The 25,559-nt window shown below is 41.3% G+C and overlaps 2 protein-coding genes across 12 annotated transcripts in view; one reads left to right on the top strand and one right to left on the bottom strand.

The window, feature by feature from the left end:
• The window catches only part of LOC137660185 (5' exonuclease Apollo-like), a 44,832-nt gene extending 34,463 nt beyond the window's left edge, over window positions 1-10,369 (top strand). The window contains exons 6-8 of the mRNA XM_068394891.1: window positions 3,468-3,657; window positions 6,142-6,340; window positions 6,855-10,369. Coding sequence (XP_068250992.1) covers window positions 3,468-3,657; window positions 6,142-6,340; window positions 6,855-7,805 — 1,340 coding nt within the window. The 3' untranslated portion in view covers window positions 7,806-10,369. The remainder of the gene's footprint in view (window positions 1-3,467; window positions 3,658-6,141; window positions 6,341-6,854) is intronic.
• A 9,242-nt stretch (window positions 10,370-19,611) lies between these two features.
• Window positions 19,612-25,559, bottom strand: part of LOC137660183 (cyclin-D-binding Myb-like transcription factor 1) — a 101,180-nt gene continuing 95,232 nt past the window's right edge. For all 11 annotated transcript variants that reach the window (XM_068394886.1, XM_068394887.1, XM_068394882.1 and 8 more), the window contains one exon: window positions 19,612-20,336. In XM_068394886.1, coding sequence (XP_068250987.1) covers window positions 20,248-20,336 — 89 coding nt within the window. In that variant the 3' untranslated portion in view covers window positions 19,612-20,247. The remainder of the gene's footprint in view (window positions 20,337-25,559) is intronic.

The following is a 25,559-nucleotide window of genomic DNA, read 5'->3' as shown; positions in this document are numbered from 1 at the left end:
GTAAAATAATCGACAATTATCCAGCAACCCACCATACAATTTTATGCATATCCAATAATAATTAGATTAGTAAATAACACCTTGAAATTGACATACCCTTCCTACATTTCAAGTGGCAGATTAGGGAGTCTGAGTCAGTGTGGTTGGCGGCCATTTTGTGGACATATCCGAAGCGTAAGCTGCCCTATCTATATATATTCTTGTTCCCTATAGAATTTGTGATATTTTGGTATATTTTTACCTGCATAAATATCATATTATATATTAAATATATGTATTTTTTTACGAAATTTCCAAGTACTCAAAAAATTACCTTTAGATATGGCCCCTGATATAAATGTAATTTACAAAATAATGAAGATTTTTTTACATATTTCTATTTTAGGATAACATATGTTTATTCCCTAAAAAAATTAGCCACTTCCTATTTCATTTGGGTACCCAAAAAAATTCATGAAATTTGGACAATTTTTTTTGGCCAAAAAAAGTTACCCTTTTTTTCTCATTTCAGATCTTCACCTCCATGGGTCTGACTTCATCCAAAATACATCAAGATGTGTCCTAAACATTCAAGAATCAATTCCTAAAAGGATTTGTGTATATATGTATAAACTTTTTTTTTATGAATTTTTATGTCAGGTCTTTTTTTTTTTCTACTTAATTTTTTAAAATATTTATAATAAATAGTTTTTCTGCAGATGAGTAGTATTTATCTTTACAGTTGTTTTAAGCATTCATTGAAGTTTTTTTTGGCAAAAGAAAAAAGGAGGTTACTGGAAAAACTGATTTTTCAAGAATTTTTTTTGGCGTCGGGGTCGTTCGCGTCCGAGTATACCCTTAAAGGGGTGTCCGAGGACCGTACCTATCCAGGGTTAAGAGATCTTCTCAAGACCCTTTTACGACAGGCCTCGGATTGTATTCCGCCTTGGGTCTTCTGCTCACTCTGGCCACGGCCAGTGTGTAAGCAATCTTCTTGGTCTCTTACTACTCCCCCCTTTCTAAGGAAGAGGGGAAGGCAACATTCAGGCTCGCTCCTGAGTTGTTGGCTAGACTCAGAATCTGAGGGTCCCGGCCCTTCAGTCCGATTCATTCAAGATTTCGAGTCTCCATTCTGTGTCTGATGTCCCAAGACCTTCTCTTTCTTGCCAGTAAGGAATCGAGAGGTTAGCGCTGGGAACAGCTGCAGTTTGTCCTCAGTTGCAGCCGATTTGGGAACACAAGGAGGACATGGGGGGAGAGTCACCAGTATACCTCTTCAGCCCGGACTCAAGGACATTCATCTCGACCTGTCTTCAGACTCTCCCCCGTCACGTCGCCCTACAGCACGATGTTGGATACATCGCAACATCCCTCGCCTTCGAGTAATACTGCTCTGTGACGCAGGTGCTACAAGCTGGAGTCTGGAAGCGTCTGATGACCTTCGCAGCCCGCTTCCTGCAGGGCGTGACCCACAGGAGTCTTGATACGTTTTCTATCGCTCTGTGGTGGCTACACAACAGCTGGTCTAACCTCAGGCTCCTTTTTGGACAGGTAGCAGGAGGTTGAGGGCATTGTTATCAGGTTTTAGTCTGCATGAACGAAAGAAGTATGTCTGGCCCTTACTACTTTCTTCATCATCCCCTCTACGGGGGAGCAGCATCCTGGTCTCTGCATAGCTGACCTCGAACCTCTGCAGGTAAACCATGCTTCCTTGTGTTCCGAGTATTGAGTCAATACTGTCGCGTCCCCCATACCCTGACGAGGTGGTATTGGGAACGTCCTAACCCAGAGTTCCTTCTGGAACTCCAGGTCAACTGCCTAGGACGAGTCACACTTCTTCCTTCACACACAAGCTTACGTAGGCCACATGGTTCCTTGCGGAGCAAGGAACTTGTGAGGTGCAGGGACTCCTTTTCTCGAGTGCGACTCACTCGGATTCTGAGTCCCCGGGTAAAGCCAAAGCCAGTATGGCTGGGGACTTTCCACCCTTCCTAAGGGATAAGTCACCCTTTGTAAATAGCGTGGTTTGTATTTCGGTTACGGAACAAATGACAAATTCGAAGATAATTTGTATTTTTCCTAACCATACAAACCTTAGCTATTTACACATATTTGCCCGCCAGCCCTGTCCCCCAAGACAAGTCCTACCTCTAAGTGAAAGTGAGTATTCACCTGTGTGAGGGGGAGGAGGGGTAGCTAGCTACCACTCCCCTACCCCCCCGCTAACTAGCGCGGGGGTAATACACCCTCGTTAAATTCTAATGGCTCGCCATTTCAGCTATGCTAAAAGTAATACCCTTTGTAAATAGCTAAGGTTTGTATGGTTAGGAAAAATACAAATTATCTTCGAATTTGTCATTTTTCCTTATTTCCTTTCCACACTGGGCTATTTTTCCTGTTGGAGCCCCTGGGCTTATAACCTCCTGCTTTTCCAACTAGGATGGTAGCTTAGCAAGTAATAACAGAGATAATATTATAGGTAGAATAAATGGAGAATTTCTGGCAGCCTATCAGGCAACGAGAACTTGCATCATAGGTTTAAAGCTCTTAAAGTTCCAGGAAACCACAATCTATTTTCTTATGAAGAATACTAAAGGGGATCTATATATTTTTTGACTGCTTCCACTTAGAAATTCAAGGGTAGCCTTCAGAGCAAAGAACCTGTAAGCAAAGACCTTGGTACTACAAACTTCAAATATTAAGTTACAGTACCATAGCAAGGGAAATATATGAAAGCCTTGGATATTGAGTAACCCTGCAAATATGGAATATTCATTTTACTAAGAACATTTTGATTCTTATGAAGAAAGTGATTGGCTCCTTTTATTAAATATAAATGTTGTAGTAGGATTGTGGAAACTAATGCTATTATGATGCCACATGTGAAAGATTGTGCTGAGAAGAGGAAGGTAACATTCATAATACAGTAATGACAGGTATATGAATGTTAGCTAGTGCTAAAGCAGCTTTAAAGCTGTTAAATTTAATCTAGGGATACTAATCTAGGGATATAAGTAATATCAGATTATTATTATTATCATCATCATTATTATTATTGTTATTATTATTATTATTATTATTATTATTATTATTATTATTAGCTAAGCTACAACCCTAGTTGGAAAAGCAAGATGCTATAAGCCCAAGGGCTCCAACAAGGAAAAGTAGCCCAGTGGGGAAAGGAAACGAGGAAGTAAATATACTACAAGAGAAGTAATGAACAATTAAAATGAAATGTTTTAGGAATATTAATAACATTAAAATAATCTTCCATATATAATCTATAAAACCTTTAAAAGAACAAGAGGAAGAGAAATAAGATCGAGTAGTGTGCCTGAGTGTACCCTCAAGCAAAGAGAACTCTACCCCAAGTCAGTTGAAGACCATGGAACAGAGGCTATGACACTACCCAAGACTAGAGAACAATAGTTTGATTTTGGAGTGCCCTTCTTAGAGATGTGATTTTAATTTGGTTTTCTTTTTTACAGGCTATTTCGGTAATTACTTGTATTGTGCAGATATGAGATGGTATCCAGAACTAATGGAACACCCAGTTTTGAAGACAATTGTGGAGTCAAAGGAACTGGACACTGTATTTCTGGATAACACGTTTTCAGCCAGTTATTGCGATTTCCCGTCTAGAGAAGAAGCGAAGAAAGAAGTTTTCAGTATCATTGAGTAAGTTCTTTTAAATGTATTTTGCCTTATGGTCACATTTTTCTTGTCTGTACTTTATTTAAACTGTTCCTTTTTTATCAATAAGGTGAACCAACTGTTGAAGTTTGAATCCCAAGAATGAGAATGCTAATTGAATTCATGTGATTCTATATTACTCTTAAAAAATACTTTATATATGGTATATGCGCTTAGAGAGAAGAGAGAAAAAGTCCCCTTTTGTCTTTTTTTTTTATTTAGGCTACCCTCCAAAATTGGGGTAGGTACCTTGGTAATTAGATAAAAGGTTAAATTTTATATTTTCAATCTTATTGTATTGCTGCAGCAAGTTCTTTTATCTGTACAGCGTGTGTAACCCCACTTGTAAATTAAAATATTTTACGATAAGGCAGTGTGCACAGTATTTTCATTATTAAATGGAATGGTAGTTCACTATGCACTTGGTATTTTGTAATGGGACGGACCTTTGGTTTTGTTTGGCTTGGAATGCTTCATTACAATTGGTGTGGATGTCACTTGCATCTTAATTCTGTTATCAGGCTGGGAGGAACGTAGAGAGGAGAGGTCCCCATTTTTGTTTCATTTGTTTGATGTCGGCTAACCCCAAAATTGTCCGAAGTGCCTTGGTATATTTATGTATTATTTATCCAGTTATGTCAGCAATTGCATGTTGGGAATGTTTTTTGTTCTTATCTGATGCATTTGGGAGGTCTTTTGAGATTTTTCGGTACAACTTCCCATTTCATGTTGTTGTTTGTTGTTTATTCAGTTGGTTATTCAATTACTTCTCTTGCATTGGCTGATATTGTCAGTGAGTATTGTTATTGTGATTTGTGTTATCACTGAGGCTGGTATATAGTTATGTTCAAGTTTCTTACCTTACTTAAGATGTCTTAAGAATTACTAATGTTGTTTCACACTGCTTTGTTATAACACAATTCTCATCAGTTTACAAAAGCCCATCCTGTGTGGTCAGTATTCCAATGGACTTAATCTTGCAGATGAAGTAGGAAATTTCCCATTTGTGCTTATGCATCAATAGTTTCCTTGTGATTGTTGGATAATATCTTGTTTGTCGCTTCCTGAAGCTTTTCACGTATATGCTAATGTTCATGTTAAGCCATGCAGCAAATGTTTTCATGTTGAACAGGCTGACATAGCCTAAGTCTTTTTATAGTTATATATGACATATCTGTTTTGACGTTGTTACTATTTTTAGATTGATTTATTGTTTATTTATTTTCTTATTTACTTTCCTCACTGGGCTATTTTCCATATTGGAGCCCTTGGGCTTATAGCCTCTTGCTTTTCCAATTAGGCTTGTAGCTTGGCTAATAATAATAATATCACTATCTTCTTTTTATACTTTGAGTATTTCTTTGTTATTTCCTTGGTTTGAAAGCTAATTATCCTATCAGTTAATTTTTTTTTTTCATTTGACTGGGAGTTCTCTGAAGTGCCTGGTTGCCTTAGTTGCTTGATTTGACTGAATAACATGACTCATTTTCTACTTGGATTCAATGTACATATAACCACATCCGTGCCTCACTTGTAACTTTGGATGATCGTACAACTGTTCATTCTCATGGCTCAGCTTTAGGTTAAGAAAGAGTTGTGACAGCATATGCTTCAGACACAAGCATACATTGGTGTACATGCTATTTCTCTCTCACACCCATGTAATGTACAGTACATTCTCCTCTTTGTTTTTCTCAACATTATCCCTACATTAAGGAGTTGGTTGCTTCAAGCATGGTTCATAATTTGGCAGAGGGTTTTTACAAATGCATGTCCTCCCAGTCATCAACCACAGTTATTGGTAGTGAGCCTGTTTGACGGCAGAGTCCAACTGCAAGGCATCAGTTTCCACATTTATTAGCAGTGCATTACCAATAAAAAGCAAGATTTCAAGGCAACAGTTGTCCTTTTAGAGGCTTTCCACAACACAGAGGACATACAGTGGTCGTATTCTTACACCCCCTATCACAGGGCAAGTAATGTACATACTCCTTTTAGTGCAAATGACACGAGAATATCAGCTTTGCTCATGAGCAAGAAATGTCAATTTTTGCACTTCATGTCTTGGCAAGTCGTTAAATTACTTGGCAAACTTACATTTGTTTTATTATTTTGGAGTCGTCAACTTTTTCTTAAAGAATTGGTAGCACCTTTTGACTGTTGAACATTTCATTATCTAATGTTTTAAGTTTATCAGAGCAAGATACTTTATTATTTTTTTTTTTTTTAGCAGCTTGAATATTGAAAATTATTAATTTTCAGTGATTAAAAGTTTACTGGCTCTGCCACTGGTGAGGTTTTTATATTAATATTACAGAGTATGAGTAATGATGATTTTTCTGTAACTTAAACCTTTTGTTTTTGTTGGAAATGGCTGTTTACAAGAGAAAAAATTATCAGTTATTATTATTGAAATAGACCATTATAGAAAGTGAGATGTCCTTAATATTTTATTCATTCCTTTTCTAGTTCAAGTCCCGAGTCAGAAATCAAAATTGGTGTCAGATCACTTGGAAAAGAAGCTTTACTGGAGGCCATAGCAGCTAGGTATCAAGAAAGGATTTTGGTTTCTCAAGAGAAGTATGAAATTTTGAGAATACTCAAAGCGCCAGATGTATACACCACGGATCGCAAACAAGCACGAATACATGCAATACCCTTCCATCAGGTGAGATACAACCCTTTGTGTGTGAGAGAATGCAAGTGTAAATTTCTGGGAATCCTTTAACCCATTTGGAGTATTCTAAGAGATCGTTGCGCAAACCAATCCTTTAAGACAAGCTATTTCTTAACCCTTTTACCCCCAGGCTATTTGGAAATTTCCAACCCTTAACCCCCAGGGGGTTATTTTTTTCCCAGCACATTTTGCAGTATATTTTTTTTAAATTGCTCTAACAGCCTTAATTTTTTGTCATAGAGAGGTCAGGTTGGTCTCATTCTCTTGGAAAATGCCTGAATTTTCTCAAAAAATTATCAAAAATATGAAAAATAAAAATTTTATAGCATTTTTTTGCAAGGACGTACCGGTACGTCCATGGGGGTAAAGGGATGGCTTTTGTGAAACGTACCAGTACGTCCTTTGGGGGTAAAAGGGTTAAGACATGCTATTTCTTAAGATTATATTTGTATGTATGGATGTTTCTCCCAAGGATTCTGATTATAATTTTTTTTTTTTTTTACAGATGAATTCTCAATCTCATAGCAAATGGAATGAAAGCACATCGACTGTGAGCATATTACTGACTGCTCTCTTTGTGGGGTGGCCTTACGGCCCATATTCAGCGTCAGCTTCTCGTGGTTTGTATGTTGTTCCTTATAGTGATCACTCCTCATACTCGGAGCTGCAGGAGATGGTAGCTTGCTTAGCCCCGAGGCAAGTCTTACCTATAGTAAGGCAGTGGTCGTCTAAAGGTTGGTGGTCTGACCCTACAGCTCCTAATCAGAGCATTAAATGGGACATGAGTGTCTATGACCATTTGTTATCAGGGCCACCACCTGGTTATTTTATAATTCCAAAAGCTGTCGAAAGGTCTATGCGGTTAGGTATCAGATCCTTCCATAATCACGAGGTACGTCGGTGCAGGCTCCGTCAAGGTCTCATGCCTAGGCCAAGAAAAGCTAAAATAATTCCCCGTGGAGTGATCTTTACTCCTGCTGATTCCAAGTCCCTCTCACCAACACATTCAAATACTTGTAGTTCTAGCATTGATGGTACAGTGTCTTCGTTATCTGCATCTACACATACTCGCACTACGGATACGAGAGTATCGGAACACAACTTGGTTTCAAGTCCACCAAGTAATGTTTTAAATAATTCATCAGCAACTCAGACATTACCCTGTAACCTATGCAGTCATAATGGTTTAACCAACCAGTATGTTCCCTCGTGCAAGGATTGTGGTACGCAGACGGTGAAAAGGACAAAATTATCCTTTGATAGCAAAAAATCTACCAATAAACCAGAGAAGGTTCAGTCTCTGTTAGAAAGTATTAAATATGAATCTGTAGTCGCTACAGAAATGATAATTTGTGAATTAGAAGAGGAGTGTGAAAATGATGGCAACATTCAGGAACTTCTAAAAAAAGGAGAAGCATTATATGACAGCTTGTGCCTGTTAAGTTCATTGCAATAGCTTTACATTTGAATTTGAGGAACAAAGCTGTTACTTTTATTAAATCATTCCAAAAATGGTAGAAAGAGATAAACTTGAAAGTAAGCTTTACTTTTGCCGTCAAAGGTAGAATTAGCCTATTCAATACTGGTGCCCCTTTCCAATTATTTTTGCAAACAAAAGAATAATTGGCAACACTAAATTGCCATCTTCGAGCATTTTTGATTCGCTCTTTGAAGTGCACATATTTATGTCCTAGGAATACAGTAATAAGGCATTTAAAACTGCAAGTAACAGTTTATGTCAAAACTGAGAGAAGTCTTAGAAAGACAATTTTTTATCATAAAATTTCCCATTCACAAGAAAACGTAAAGTATCTGCGCTGCTTCTCCACTGTTTTAGGAGTTCTCAATGTTACATATGACTAATCACAAACATGTACATACTCATGCACATGTACACCAAATTCTATATAAACATCTTTAATTGTTTTTTATTGTATTGCAGTTAGTTTTTATTTTAAGCGTAAGGAGAACTAAGCCTTCATTTCCTGTGCAATATTTAAAAAGCCACCTCTACCTAACTTTTATTTTTAAAGAGAAGTTTAGTGTGAATGGCCTTATAATACAGTAATTGAAAAAATATAGCATAATATAAATGAGTAAAATGTACAATATTGTAAATATTTTTATGTTAAAAATATAGATTTATTTAATATTCCAAGGCCAGATAATAGGATATCTGACAGTCTAAGCAGTTTGAATTATACTGTTTGGCAATATCATCTCTATAATCACAACCAGCAATGTATGTAGAGTATTTCAATACTGTACATACAGCTATGCAGAGATGTAACTAAGTACTGTATTAATAAATTAATGTGATGTAGTTTTTAGAAAATTAAGGATGTAGTGATTCATTCAGTTTTTAAAGAACATATTTTCATTAATGTGCTTAATTTTTACGGAAACCTGGTTTTGGCGAGGTAACCAGTGGTCATAGTGGGGACTACATTTGAGACAGATGTTTTTGATTGGTCCTAGACTTGTGCGGGGCATTTTCCACATTGCACTGAAGACATTACTGAATGGGGTTAGCACTGCTTCTTTAGCTCTTAGCTGGACGCATTTGTAAGCCTTCTACTTAGATCCGTTCGTATTTCCTTTCATCTATCTTTTAATTTTTACTTCATAATGTAACTGTCGAGTTTTCCCCTCAGTTATACCTTGTCACAGAGTGCCCTCCCTAGCCCCGGTACCGTGGCCACAATTCTTTAAATCGATATCATTATCCAGTACAAGACAGTGAAGTCGTTGTCTCAGCTGGAGCAACAGTCATAAGGTATGCTTCTGGATTTTGTCCTAGATATATGATCCTTGTGACCATTCTGATCAATCTAGGCAGGTACTAGTTTTTGCTAGTGACAGATTTAGAAAGAAGCACTGTACTTTGAGTTATCCCTACTCTCCACTGTTAGTGTTGGCAAAGGTAGAACAGTGCAAGAAATGGACAGCTTTTCCTCATTAACCTAACAGTAAAAATAGTACAAACACACTGCTTTAGAAGCAAAGCAAATTCGTTATGTTTAAAACTGAGTTTCATGTTTTTATAAATGATTCAAGAATTTTCTGAATGTAACTGAAATTGATTGTCAACTTCAGTGGTTACTATCAGTGTAGGGAAAAGTTACAATGGTTATTATATATCTTTATCCATGCCACTTTTTCCAATTATTCTACTAGTGCTAACTAATGTCTTTTTATGCCAAATTTTTTTTCGTCTATAATTACCCATTAGACAAGTTCTGCTGGTATAGCTACCATTTATAGATGATGATAAACATTTATATGTTTAAAGTGGTAAAATTTGAGCCTTAAGCTGGTACTTGAATAATATTTACAACAATAGTAATATCTTTACTTCCATATACAATTCCATACTACAGAAGATGTATTTGATTGTAGAGTGCTGTATTTAAGTGACTGATGAAAGCATAGTTTCAGATACATATTGGGAGCATTTTCTTGTCTCCCTTCTCAATAGAATTTAATCCAGAGTAATTTATTTTATCAAAACTTCAGACCTACTCTCCGGATTCTTTTCCCCCTCCCTTCACAATTTGACCTCTCGGTCCTGTTCCTATCACTACTTTTTTTGTTATTGCTTTATTATAATCTTCAGTGGGAGATTTCCTCATGCTTTGGACTGCCTCTTCAAATATTTACTCTGAAAATGAGAAATCTCAGAATTCGTGTCATCTTTCTCACCATCTGCTACCAAACTTTTATGACTTAAAATTCAGTTTTTTCCCTTGTTTTTGTAAGCAACAAATTCTTGATGTTTTTCATGTCTTTCAGATATTGTCATGTGGTTGCCTGTCTTATTTGCTATTTGGAGATTGTGGGTGACATTTAAAGGTGACTGAAATATAATACATCAAATCTAGTACAGTCTAAGGGAGGAGGAGGATGACCATATCTTTGGTGGAAGGACAGGCTTTCAAAAATTTAAAACATCCCCGTTACCTTGAATCCATACTGAACTGTGAGGGAAGTAAGTACTGTGAGATGTGTTGTATATTGGTTGGGAAAATGTTATTTTCCTTAGTAAAATAAATTTTTGAATATACTTACCCGATGATCATGTAGCTGTCAACTCTGTTGCCCGACAGAAATCTAAGGTCGGGATACGCCAGCGATCGCTATACAGGTGGGGGTGTACACAACAGCGCCATCTGTCGAGCAGGTACTCAGGTACTTCTTGTCAACAAGAACTCAATTTTCTCCTCGGTCCACTGGTTCTCTATGGGGAGGAAGGGAGGGTCCTTAAATTCATGATCATCGGGTAAGTATATTCAAAAATTTATTTTACTAAGGAAAATAACATTTTTCAATATTAATCTTACCCGATGATCATGTAGCTGATTCACACCCAGGGGGGTGGGTGGAGACCAGCATACATGTTAACATAAGAAGCTAAGTATCCCGTATTTCATTTTAGCAGTTATTCAAAATAACAAACATAAAATAAATAAGTACCTGGTAAGGAAGTCGACTTGAACCATTACTCTGCCTTTTTAAGTACGTCTTCCTTACTGAGCCTAGCGATCCTCTTAGGATGCTGAGCGACTCCTAGGTGCTGAAGTATGAAGGGCTGCAACCCATACTAAAGGACCTCATCACAACTTCTAATCTAGGCGCTTCTCAAGAAAGAATTTGACCACCCGCCAAATCAACCAGGATGCGGAAGGCTTCTTAGCCTTCCGTACAACCCAAAAAACAACAATAAAAAGCATTTCAAGAGAAAGATTAAAAAAGGTTATGGGATTATGGGAATGTAGTGGTTGAGCCCTCACTTACTACTGCACTCGCTGCTACGAATGGTCCCAGGGTGTAGCAGTTCTCGTAAAGAGACTGGACATCTTTGAGGTAAAATGATGCGAACACTGACTTGCTTCTCCAATAGGTTGCATCCATAACACTCTGCAGAGAACGGTTCTGTTTGAAGGCCACTGAAGTAGCGACAGCCCTAACTTCATGTGTCCTTACCTTCAGCAAAGCAAGGTCTTCTTCCTTCAGATGAGAATGGGCCTCTCTAATCAAAAGCCTGATGTAATAAGAAACTGCGTTCTTAGACATCGGTAAAGCAGGTTTCTTGATAGAACACCTTAAAGCTTCTGATTGTCCTCGTAATGGCTTTGTACATCTTAAATAGTACTTAAGAGCTCTTACTGGGCAAAGTACTCTCTCTAGTTCGTTCCCCACCAAGTTGGACAGGCTTGGGATCTCGAATGACTTGGGCCAAGGACGAGAAGGAAGCTCGTTTTTAGCTAAAAAACCAAGCTGTAAGGAACATGTAGCCGTTTCAGATGTAAAACCTATGTTCCTGCTGAAGGCGTGAATCTCACTGACTCTTTTAGCTGTTGCTAAGCAAACGAGGAAAAGAGTCTTTAATGTGAGATCCTTAAAAGAGGCTGATTGAAGCGGTTCGAATCTTGCTGACATCAGGAACCTTAAAACCACGTCTAGGTTCCAGCCTGGTGTTGTCAACCGACGCTCCTTTGAGGTCTCAAAAGACTTAAGGAGGTCCTGTAGATCTTTGTTGGTGGAAAGATCTAAGCCTCTGTGGCGGAAGACCTCTGCCAACATGCTTCTGTAACCTTTGATCGTAGGAGCTGATAGGGATCTTACATTCCTTAGATGTAAAAGGAAGTCAGCTATCTGCGTTACAGAGGTACTGGTTGAGGAAACTGCATTCGCCTTGCACCAGCTTCGGAAGACTTCCCATTTTGACTGATAGACTCTGAGAGTGGATGTCCTCCTTGCTCTGGCAATCGCTCTGGCTGCCTCCTTCGAAAAGCCTCTAGCTCTTGAGAGTCTTTCGATAGTCTGAAGGCAGTCAGACGAAGAGCGTGGAGGCTTGGGTGTACCTTCTTTACGTGCGGCTGACGCAGAAGGTCCACTCTTAGAGGAAGAGTCCTGGGAACGTCCACTAGCCATTGCAGTACCTCGGTGAACCATTCTCTCGCGGGCCAGAGGGGAGCAACCAACGTCAACCGTGTCCCTTCGTGAGAGGCGAACTTCTGTAGTACCCTGTTGACAATCTTGAACGGAGGGAACGCATACAGGTCTAGATGGGACCAATCCAGAAGAAAGGCATCCACGTGAACTGCTGCTGGGTCTGGAATCGGAGAACAATACATCGGGAGCCTCTTGGTCATCGAGGTAGCGAATAGATCTATGGTGGGCTGACCCCACAGGGCCCATAGTCTGCTGCAAACATTCTTGTGAAGGGTCCACTCTGTGGGGATGACCTGACCCTTCCGGCTGAGGCGATCTGCCATGACATTCATATCGCCATGAATGAACCTCGTTACCAGCGAAATCTTTCGATCTTTTGACCAAATGAGGAGGTCCCTTGCGATCTCGAACAACTTCCTCGAATGAGTCCCTCCTTGCTTGGAGATGTACGCCAAGGCTGTGGTGTTGTCGGAGTTTACCTCCACCACCTTGCTTAGATGGAGGGACTTGAAGTTTATCAAGGCCAGATGAACTGCCAAAAGCTCCTTGCAGTTGATGTGAAGTGTTCTTTGCTCCTGATTCCACTTGCCCGAGCATTCCTGTCCGTCCAGTGTCGCACCCCAGCCCGTGTCCGATGCGTCCGAGAAGAGACGGTGGTCGGGGGTCTGAACAGCCAATGGTAGACCTTCCTTGAGAAGAATGCTGTTCTTCCACCACGTCAGAGTAGACCTCATCTCTTCGGAAATAGGCACTGAGACCGCTTCTAGCGTCATGTCCTTTCTCCAGTGAGCAGCCAGATGATACTGAAGGGGGCGGAGGTGGAGTCTCCCTAACTCGATGAACTGGGCCAGCGATGAAAGTGTCCCTGTTAGGCTCATCCACTGCCTGACTGAACATCGGTTCCTTCTCAGCATGCTCTGGATGCATTCTAGGGCTTGACTGATCCTTGGGGCCGACGGAAAAGCCCGAAAAGCTCGACTCTGAATCTCCATACCTAGGTAGACAATGGTTTGGGATGGGACGAGTTGGGACTTCTCTATATTGACCAGGAGACCCAATTCCTTGGTCAGATCCATAGTCCATCTGAGATTCTCCAGACAGCGACGACTTGACGGAGCTCTTAAAAGCCAGTCGTCCAAATAGAGGGAGGCTCTGATGTCTGCCAAGTGAAGGAATTTGGCAATATTCCTCATCAGTTTGGTAAACACAAGAGGTGCCGTGCTTAGGCCAAAGCACAGGGCTTGGAATTGGTACACGACCTTTCCAAAGACGAACCTTAGGAAAGGTTGGGAGTCTGGATGGACGGGGACATGAAAGTACGCGTCTTTCAGGTCTAACGAGACCATCCAGTCTTCCTTCCTGACCGCTGCTAGGACCGACTTCGTCGTCTCCATCGTGAACGTCTGCTTGGTGACAAAAGCATTGAGAGCACTGACGTCCAGCACCGGTCTCCAACCTCCTGTCTTCTTCGCTACCAGGAAGAGACGGTTGTAGAAGCCCGGGGATTGATGGTCCCGGACTATGACTACCGCTCCCTTTTGTAGCAAGAGCGACACCTCTTGTTGCAACGCTAGCCTCTTGTCCTTCTCCTTGTAGTTGGGAGAGAGGTTGATGGGAGACGTTGCTAGAGGGGGACTGCGGCAGAATGGAATCCTGTACCCCTCCCTTAGCAACTTCACAGACTGAGCGTCTGCACCTCTGCTCTCCCAAGCTTGCCAGAAGTTCTTGAGCCTGGCTCCCACTGCTGTCTGGAGAGGTAGGCAGTCAGATTCTGCCTTTTGAGGACGTGGAACCCGTCTTCGATTTGCCACGGTGACTGTCGGCACGGGTACCTCCTCTGCTGGAGGTTCTGCCACGAAAGGGCGGGATGAACCTAGACGCTGGTGTGTCCATCCTAGGTCTAGGCACGGAAGGTAAAGCTTTAGCCTTACGTGCGGAGGACGCCACCAGGTCATGGGTATCCTTCTGGATCAACGAGGCAGCCATCCCCTTGATCAGCTCTTCCGGAAAGAGACACTTGGAGAGCGGAGCAAACAACAACTCCGACTTCTGGCAAGGAGTGATCCCAGCCGACAAGAAGGAGCAAAGATGTTCTCTCTTCTTAAGCACTCCCGACACGTACGAAGCCGCAAGCTCACCAGACCCATCCCGAATGGCTTTGTCCATGCTAGACATGATAAGCATGGCAGAGTCCTTATCCGAAGGAGAAGTCTTTCTGCTTAACGCTCCCAAACACCAATCGAGGAAGTTGAAGATCTCAAAAGCACGAAAGACTCCCTTCAACAGATGATCCATGTCAGAAAAGGACCAGCAAATCTTAGATCGTCTCATAGCCAACCTGCGGGGAGAGTCAACCAGACTTGAGAAGTCGCCCTGGGCAGAGGCAGGAACTCCCAAGCCGGGTTCCTCTCCCGTGGCATACCAGACGCTAGATTTGGAAGCAAGCTTGGTAGGCGGAAAGATGAAAGCAGTCTTTCCCAGTTGCTTCTTGGACTGCAACCACTCTCCCATAACCCTCAAAGCTCTCTTGGATGAGCGAGCGAGTACAAGTTTGGTGAAGGCAGGAGCTGCTGACTGCATGCCCAGAGCAAACTCGGAGGGAGGAGAGCGAGGGGTTGCAGACACAAACTGTTCCGGATACAAGTCCCTGAACAAGGCAAGGACTTTCCGAAAGTCTAAGGAGGGAGGCGTAGACTTGGGCTCTTCTAAGTCGGAGTGCGGATCGTCCAAATGCGCAGCTTCGTCATCGGATACTCCATCATCCGAAAGCTGAGTAGGAAGTGGCAAAGGTGGAGCAGAAAGCTGAACGGCTGAATCCGGCAGCACGGGTGCATGCGTAGCTGCTGCGGATCCAACATCATGCCGCTGCTGGTCAGTCTGCGAGCTGGCAACAACAAAGGCAGAGTGCTGGTGCGTGGGAGGGACTGCCGTGGGTTGCGGAGCATGCCGCATGGGTTGCGGAGCATGCCGCATTGTGTCAAAACACGGCAGCTCGACAGCACCTTCCCACTGCTGATGCGGTAGCTCACGCATGTCAACGGAGGGTGCAGCATGAACATGCGGCTGGCAGGGTGGACTGCGCATCGGTGGTGGAGCTCTCACAGGTGGAGTGTGGGAGCAGGCAGCCGCAGTATCTGCTGAGCGCACAACCGTGGCAGGTTGTAGGTTAACTGGTGCATTGTCAACCTTCTCAGCACGATACTCCTGCATAAAGGAAGCAAGCTGAGACTGCATAGTCTGCAGCATGGACCACTTAGGATCTACCGTGGTTGGAGCGGCAACAGACGGAGTAGTTGCCTGCTGCGGAACCACTCTACCTCTCTTGGGAGGTGTGCAGTCTTCGGAAGACTGCGGCGAGTCCGAACTGACCCAGTGGCTACATCTGGGCCGTTGGACTCGCTCGGAAGGGACCTTACGCTTGAGAGGTCGTGAGACCTTGGTCCAACGTTTCTTCCTCGAAACTTCTTCCACAGACGAGGAATGATAGGGCTCATTCGTCTGTTTGTGGATGGGACGATCTCTGACAGATGCATCCGCAACCACTGAGGGTACATCCGTACGCTGATCAAGGCCTGCCGAACCCTTTGGTCCTTCGACATTGCTTCTCCCCTGGGCTTGGGAGCTTGCAAGAGGTCCCGGACTGGGAGGACGACTGGCACGAACAGATGTACCCTCATGCGCAACACTGACACTGACACTTTTCACTTCACTTGCACTCACTACACTTCCCACTGCACTTTGCGCTTTCAACTCTTTGACATCTGCCAAAAGTTGATTCCGGTCATTAGCTAATGACTCCACTCTGTCACCAAGAGCCTGAATGGCACGCATCATGTCCGCCATGGAGGGTTGACCACTAGTAGCAGGGTCGGGAGTCACCACTACAGGGGAAGGAATAGGTTGAGGGGCATGGGGAGAGGAAAAATCAAAAGAGCGAGAAGAACTCCTCCTGATCCTATCCTTCTCTAGCCTACGTGCATATTTAAGGAATTCGTTAAAATCGAATTCCGAAAGCCCAGCGCACTCCTCACATCGATCTTCCAATTGACAGGATTTACCCCTACAATTGGAACAAACGGTGTGAGGATCTATGGAGGCCTTCGGAAGACGCCTAGAACAAGCCCTAACGCTACACTGCCTGTACTTAGGGACTTGAGACTGGTCAGACATCTTGAATTGTAGAAATAGTCAAGGGGGAATTCCAAAATCTAGCAAAGTTCGTTAACAATTAGTCCAAATTTAATCAAAAAGCTTGATAAGCTAATGATAAAGGTTCCTGAATAGCGAAGGCTAAAATCTAGAGCGAATACATCACCAAAATCGTGAAAAACAACTCCAGAATCAACAGCGTATCCAAGTAGGTCTTGCCGGTGGCACGACAGAGGAAAAATTGAGTTCTTGTTGACAAGAAGTACCTGAGTACCTGCTCGACAGATGGCGCTGTTGTGTACACCCCCACCTGTATAGCGATCGCTGGCGTATCCCGACCTTAGATTTCTGTCGGGCAACAGAGTTGACAGCTACATGATCATCGGGTAAGATTAATATTGAAAATACAGATTTCATATATTGTAATGTAAAGGGGGGGAGGGGGGAAATTTCATCATGACAGTAGTAGCCTTTGGAGCATGCAAGACGCTTCTTATAATTTCCAATGCTGTACAAAAATTCCTTGATTGTGGTTATGGATATTATGATTGTCCTTGATTGTTTTGCATACTCATGTTAATCTTAAGGCCTTTGTTTTCATACTTAAATAGATAGGAGTAGGTGGGTCTTTCCATATCATTATTGAAATTTTAAGAAGTAATTGTAGAGAGTAGTTGTTGAAGGGCACCGTAGACACTAGAAATGTAATCCCGGGTTTGTCGGGGTAGTGTTCTTTGCCTATTTATTTTCATATGTGGTTTGGCCTTGAAAACAAGGTTGTTGCATACACAGATGATGCTACTCTGTATCAGTTCCATCCCATGAAAGTAAACATGTGGTTGCTGAATCCCTTGATTGAGATCTAGATAAAAATTATGCATGGTGCAGATTATCAGAATTAAAGCTGAACCCTGAAAGATTTGGGTCTGAGGAAAGGTTACCTTTATTCTGCCAACATTGTTTGCCTATTAGGTCTTCAACTGCTGGCTCTCATCTTAATTTGTTTTACAAAAACTTCCTTATCCATAATCTGGATATTCATCTCTGGAACTGTTGTTCAGTTAGTTCTTTGTGCATGTTGCATCAGATTTTCTTAATTCCGACTATCCTTTGGATTTAGATCTTCCCAGACTGTACCATTCAGTATGCAGTTAATTCTAACAGTCTTAACCTCCTCCATCATAATGGCAATATTTCACAGTGTTATAGAAGTTTTTATAGCTGTAGCCAGGTTTAGAAATGATTGCCCTAATCTGATATAGTTAAATTAATCTGATATAGTTAAATTGGTAGAATTTAATAAGTTCAAACTTGTTGCCAATGCTTTTCTGTTGAATAGGTTGAGATGGTCTCATTCATAGTTTGTATATGACTTATCTATTTAATATTGTTGCCAAGCTTAATATATAAATAAATAAGTTATGTACGTGTAATTAGTTTATGTTTTTCTCATAATTCATTCATTGCTTCTCTATTTCCTTGAAACACTGTGCTGCTTTTCCTATCGGAGATCTTGACCCTGTAGAGTTTAATTTTTCCAATTAGGATTGTAGTTTTCCTGGTGTTAATAATAATAATATAGAATTAACAAGTCATAGATCAACTAGAATACAGTTATTTGGAAGAATATCTTAGCAAAATACTTACAAAATGTGACAATTCAGGCAGATAATTCAGAGCTCACAACATAAGAAGAGTTTACTTTGGATCTGTAAATGGAAAATTTTACAGTTTTTTTTTTTCTAGATCTTTTAATGTTCGATTCTGCTTACAAAGTCCTGTCAGTTTCCATTATTGCCCAGTATATTCATCTTATTTGTGCCGGCACTTTATCTTATGTCGTGTGAAGAGATTACTTGTATATATGCACAAAGGTTGGTGGCTAATGTTTTTTTGGAGGCTTTAATGCAAAATAAAGCTGCCATTGGTGAAATACTTTTCTTTGCAATAGTTAGAAAAACAGTTTGGATCCAAGTATTTGTAGCTGTATCGGTCCTTTTGCTTATAAAAACATATTATGCACAAGTGGTTACTGTGTGTTTATTTCATACAGGAGACACTAATACCAACACTTGATGAAAACCATCTGCTGTGCTCGCCTTGTGGATAATTTTAAATTCATATATGCATACATTGTTGGGATATTCAACTATCTGTGAACTTTAATCTCTATTGGAAGTAGTTTGGTATTCTCTGAGAATTTGGTTATGACAAGACATTAAATTTATAAGCCCTGTCCACATGATCGAGCATGCTCAACGGGCAAACAGTGATACCAGACCACAATAGCTAGTAGGAATGAGGGTTGATGACGTTAGAAGCGGGAAAACCTCAGACAGGGATCTGGCATCATATGGTGTTGCCAGATCCCTGTCTTTAGTTTTCCCGCTTCTAACGTCATCAACCCTCATTTCCACAAACTATTGTGGCCTGGTATCAGTTTTTGCCCATCTGGCATGCTCGATCGTGTGTACAGGGCTTTAGATTTGCATGTTTAGCATAATTTCCTCCTACAATAAATTCATCACTGATCTTAACAGTTTATGTTATAGTGATAACTAAATTAACATCTGTATCTATTTGCTTGGTGTTTGAAGTATACTATCCTCCCCTTTTGGAGTGTTCATTGTACTGTTTATGTCAATGTCTGTAATCTCATCTTGCAACTGCTACTTGGGTTTAACTACTGTCATCTTGACATTCTTATTCTGTGATACTTTATAAAATATTCAAGTTTTCTTGTTAATTCCAAAATCACACTAACCAGATTTCTTGGATATAGAATGCTATGTACTATTCCGGTCTTAGGGCTGTTTGGATTCAACCAGATTTCTTGGATATAGAATGCTATGTACTATTCCGGTCTTAGGGCTGTTTGGATTCAACCAGATTTCTTGGATATAGAATGCTATGTACTATTCCGGTCTTAGGGCTGTTTGGATTCAACCAGATTTCTTGGATATAGAATGCTATGTACTATTCCGGTCTTAGGGCTGTTTGGATTCAACGGTATGTACAATCATATGAAAGAGAGTCGAGTAAACAAGTCATTGCCTCATAACTGCTCTAAATGTGTATTTTTTTAATAATAAGCAGAAGAATACCTTTTTAGTTCTGTATATCATAGAATATGGATTGTGCAAAGTATAAACGTCAGATATTCACAAGTAAATTTATTTTTGCCCCAAGGCAACCATGTAAGGCATGAAAGGTTGACACGTATTTGGAAGTTGCATTCTCTGAATGATTACTGCATCTCTGTTAATATTGATGGACACATGCTGTACTAGCAGCAAAATAATATGCTTTTAAAACAACTTTAGAATGTATGACAACACAATTACATGGTTATAATTGTGAATAAGTAATCCAAAAACATTAAAAAACTATTTAAATTCTGACCCAACCTATATCACAAAATAATTCAGTTGTGAAAACTAATTAATTAAGCAGCATAGTAACATTTAATATGTACTAGTTATAACTTGGAAGATTAACTGTGAATGACTAAGAAAAAAGACTGTTTGTTCATGACATTGTGCTAAATAGCATTTCCACAATTTAATCGATCAAACATTTAAGGCATTTCACAAGAAAACCTTATGTCACTTTATTCCAACTAATTGCACATAACATTGAGAACTCTTTGAAAGTATAAATATTTCACAACTGACTAATTACTGGATGTCATCACCAACTAGCTGTTACTATTATCACTTAAAATTGTGGTTTGTAAAAGAAAAACAGTAAAAATAATACAAAAACTATATGATATATAAGTATTTTTGTCATATTCATACGATGACAATGTCGGTATCGTCATGATCTTGATGTAAACCTTCTTCTTGTCCCAAAGGTTCTCCCGATACTGACAGGATAGGATCTGTAATACAGAAAAATAATGGTTTTAAACTATGAACTTTTGAATAAGGGAAACCAAGTAATACAGAGAAATAATGGTTTTAATCTATGAACTTTTGAATAAGGGAAACCAAGTAATACAGAGAAATAATGGTTTTAATCAATGAACTTTTGAATAAGGGAAACCAACTAAAGAGACTCAAGACCAACATCTTTACACTTGGTTTACCTCTTTAATTTTTTGTATTTAATGTATTTTATTTTCTGTAATTTATTGTATTTAATGTATTTTATTTTCTGTATTTAATGTATTTTATTTTCTGTAATTTATTGTATATACTGTAATGTAAATGTAATTTATTTTCTGAATATCTAACAAGATGATGTGAAGAAATGAATAACTAGAGTGCTAAATAACCTACTGGTTCCAGTGCCAGGTTATTAAACTTCTAAAACCACACTTGGAATCCAAATTATGATCAAGTACATATTTAAATTTTTCTTAAACTCCATTTGGTTTGCATCTCTGATCTGTTGTCAGGTTTCTTTACATTTCTTGCCAATAACTGAAACTATTTATAAAGTGGTTTCTTTAAATTCAATTTATCATAATGTAATACATGAGTGCCCTACTCAAATTTGTGAATGATAAAACTTTCTAATTCTATTTAATAACTTTGTCTAGTTACTATAGCCAGCACTACCCCCATTTTTGTGGTATGCACTGTTCCAAGTATTTGATGAATTAATTTTCTGCTGTAGGTGTTTTTCCTTCTTAATCTATCAGTCTATTGGGCAGACTGCATCAAGGTGGTGTTTCCTATAGATTGCTTTTGTTTACAATCTCATCTAATAAAAGTCTTCGCTCCTGCACGAATACAAACTGTCGTCTTTTAACAATGAGGAGATAACAGTTGCTGGCGGGTGGAGGATTCTCTACTACCTCATAAACTGGCTGGAGTAATCCTTTTTGCTTTTTCTTACAGAATTGTGTGTGGTTGATGTAGTCTCCATGAACAGACCTGGCTGTAACTGTGGCAAGTTTATGAGCACCCCCTACGTGGATCCTTGTCATCTTTGTACCTCGTACGGGGGAGATAACTTCACAGACATCCTCTCGCGATGAGTGAGAGTCATGTCCACCTCTGCAATGGGTAGAGGTTGGCAAGAAGACTAAGATAGATGCTCCGGGCTTGGCAACACTCAAGTTGATGTCAAAGAAACTCTAGCTTTTTCTTCTCTCCTGTGCCGCCTTCAGATTCTTCTAGAACTGGGTCCTCTGGAGGAATTTGGAAGGAGCTTGCTTACTTCCTGCTTCTGGAAAAGAAGAAGTATCAAATATGCCTATACTTTTATCTTTCCCGTACAGAACATCCTCTCTATATTCGCTGACGACGATTTGTGTGAAGATTTGAACGTGCGCAAGTTGTAGGCTTCCAAGGGAATCACTTGTGAACTCTGTGCAGAGAAGCTTCTGGTTGATGTCAGAACTAAAAGAAATTCCCTTGCTCTGTCCATCGACAAGGCCTCGACAGATATTAGGGAAGATCTTGTATCTTCTCATTTCAGTATCAATGTCGCCAGCCCTGAAATCCTTGTTGACCATGAAGCCTGGTAAAGGCAAAACGAAGCGTATGCTCCCTCCTTCTCCTGCACCCCATACCTTCATCTCCTTTGGTTACGGAAGTTTTGGAAGTAACCCATGCTGCTCTGAAGAAGTCACCGCTCAAGTTTCCCACCAACTTTTCCTCGTATACACTGAGGGGCAATATGGTACCCATCATTACCCCAGCCCAAGGAAGGTAAATCTGTACCTGTGCTTATTTTTGCATGAGACGAGACCAAGCAAGTGCACTGATGGTCAGGTTAAAGGGCACTGTCCTCCAACAGTTTTAGAGGAACACGAAGATCACAACTTAGGCAGAAGACAGCACAGCAGAAGGATCATGGTGGAGTGTACGATAAACAAGCTTTTCTCGCACAGAAACAGATCTTCGTGCCATCATCACTGTAATGTGATCAGAATCTTTGCGATTACTTTTCTTGTGGTCATGGAGATAGGCACAGGGCACTTGTCATCCGTTTCTTCTTAATGCCCTAGGGCAATATATCAAGATTCCTCGTGCAACAAGATTCTCCCACACACCGAGGCTGCACAATGACAAGACCTTCCCCCGCATTGAACCTGTCAATTCTTCATGTTTGTACTTTTTACAGAGAACGCGACTCCGCAGTTATACCCTAGCGCTAGTATGTCATGGCCACCTCTGCACTGGGTAGAATTTAGCAAGAAGGCTAAGATGGGTGCTCTGGACTTGGTAATGGTGACAACCTTGTGCTCAGTACCTGCTAAAGGGAAGGCAGATGTATCACCTTCCCCTTGTGAAGGTTCCTGTCTCTCTCTCAAAGTCCATCCACTCTTGTACTGTTTGACAACAAAGTGTGCGAAGATTTGAACGTGCGTAAGTTGTAGCCTTTCCAGGTAGTCTCTTGCATACCATCTGCAGAGAAGCTTTTGAATGTGCTGGCTGATGACAGGACTTTTAAGAATTTCCCTTGCTGTGCCCTAGTTTGCTCATCCAACTGCAGAGGAAGCAATATACGTGATGACCATCAACGAGGCCTTGCCAGATATTAGTCGAGATCTTGTATCTTTTCCTACCGCATATCAGCATTTTCAGCCCTGAAGATCTTGTCGACCATGAAGCCTTGCAAATGGACAAAGAAGCGTTCACTCCCTCCTTCCCCTGCACACCCATAGCTTTATCACCTTTGGCTGTAACCCTTTCTGCTATGAAGAAGTTGCCACTCTTAAGTTTCACTGACCTTTACTTGCATACATGTAAGAGAGGCAATATGTTATACAACACTACTCCTAGGTTGAGAAGGTAAATCAGTACCAAGTTCTGTTCAGACATCTGCTATCAGTGCTTGGTCAGAATGTAGGATGCTGCCCTCTTTCCCCTCCCTCTCCCAAGAGTTCTAGAGAAGCACAGAGATCACCTCCTAAGCAGACTACAGTCCAGCAGAAGTATCATGGTGGAGTGTACGATAGACAAGCTCTTCCCACACGTGAGCATGCGTATATCGGCAGACTTTCTCGCCATCATCAATGCAACCTGATCAGAACCTTCACACCTACTTTTCCTGTGGTCATGAAGTTTGAGGCACAGGGCACTCATCATCTGATTCTTTTCAATGCTTTAGGTCAATTATTACATGCAATGAGATCTTTCCACACACAGAGGATGGACAACAATAAAAAAACCTTCTGTGTTGAAACCTGTTAGTATCACGAGACTTTCCATCAGATCCATGGGATGAGCCCAGGCAGGTGATGTCACAGGACCACTCTGTATGCACCGCTCCAACACTTTAAGAAAAAACATCATGTACGCATGATGGTTGGCAAGGCACCTCACCAATAGCAACAGGATTTCCCAGGTACCCCTCAGAGGTTAGAGCATCTAGTGCTTCGCCAGTCTCTGAGAGCACAAGAACTACGAGCACCTCAGCCTCTAATGAGTCAGACCTTCAAGCCCTCATCCCTTGTCCTTCACCGATGCTGAAGACAGCAGCCATTGACCAGCAGAAGAAAGTGACATTACAATAGAAAAGTGGATGAAGGCAAGACAGTACTCTGATCCATTGAGCAGTTACCTTCAAGAACTCCAGCCGTACAAAAGTTAAGTACCTGCCACTCCCCTGAAGTCTGCACTGCAGGCTCGTGTAACATCCAGGACCAGATTTACACCTTTACTCAGTTTCTCTTGAGGAAGGGGGACACTGAAGTCTGCATTCCCCTCGTACATCTGTTAAGAGGGGGGGATGCCTGTCACGCTGTTGGACAATATGGCAGTGACACAGAGGTGGGTGGTGGAGTCCTCCTGGATATATGATGCTCATCATGCATCGACTCTAGTCCCTCTCCTCACTCAAACACCGACGATGTTCCAAACCTATTATCCAGAATTGATGGAGACTTTGGCACTACCAGCAGAGGATAAGGTACTGGATAAATAGAACATACGAGGCAGTTCTTTCTCAGGCTTTCTACAGTTGTCTTTTCCTCTTGTAGAACTTATCTGGAGGCAATCATAGACTGATTTCTACTTAACAAACTCCCTTCAAGATGGATATGGGACGCATCGCATGGTCCGTTATTAGGAAAGGAGACTATGCTTTCGGTAGACCTGATGGATACGTGTTTTCAGGTACCCATCCATTGGGCCTACCTTGGGGGAGTAGTGTATTATACAAGTTCAAGGCCCTGTGCTTTGGATTGTCTACCATTTCTCGAATGTTCACGCTGATCTCTTCTTGGGCACATTCGAATGGGATTTATCTGCCGAGGTATCTTGATGACTGGTTGATTGTTTCCTCCTCCAGGAGATAATTACTTAAGGAAAGGTGGTATTCTTATAAATACAGCAGCAACAAAGCTTCCCCACAAAAACTGCAACAGAAAACTTGAGAAGGTAGCAGGACCTTTCCTTCACAGACAAGAACTAACTGCTCAACAGTGGCAACCAGGAATCTCCATTACCAACTGCTTCCAGTGGAACTAGAAGTACGGGATGATTTACTCAACTCATCTCTGGAAATGCTGCTGTTTACACTCATCCAAAGAGGGATGAACCTGCACATGAGGAACCAGACCACTTTTGGGATTTGATCCCATGTTAGAAAAACACCTGCACCTCAACTGGCAGGAAATACTAGCTTGATTGGCTCTCTGTAGGATTGATGAGTGAGTATAAGATCATATCCTGCGAATTGAAAAGCAGGTGCACGCTAGGGCCATCGTCATTCATTCCAGACAAGTGTAATGTACTAGTATATAAACTCAGCTCCCAGGAGCTGGTTGTATGCCCGGAATGGTCTCTGCATCCTAAACCATCGGCGGAGCAGGCCTGGCTCTCCGGGCCGAGCAGGTTAATGGACAACCCGGTCCAGCAGAAACCGTCCCTAACCCTCCCTCTGGCACCGGACGTGAAGCTAGGGATGGACCACATCGATAAATACATAGCGAGCCAAGCTGACGCCCCCATGAGCCAGGGATCCTCCAAACTGCTTCCAGGCCCTAGAATGCAGAAACGCTTTTATGTCCCGGACGGTCGCCGGGGAAGCCCCCGTGCAATCGAGGCAGCAATTGCCACACTAAATCAAGGGGCTGCAGAAGACTGGGCATCCTCTGCCCCAGTGTGTTTCTCGCCAGCAGAAGCCCCCATGATGGAGGATATGG

This window comes from Palaemon carinicauda, chromosome 20 (assembly GCF_036898095.1).
Source record: "Palaemon carinicauda isolate YSFRI2023 chromosome 20, ASM3689809v2, whole genome shotgun sequence".
NCBI lineage: Eukaryota > Metazoa > Arthropoda > Malacostraca > Decapoda > Palaemonidae > Palaemon > Palaemon carinicauda.
Note: the sequence above shows the minus strand (reverse complement) of the source record. Positions and strands in the feature narration are given on the sequence as shown.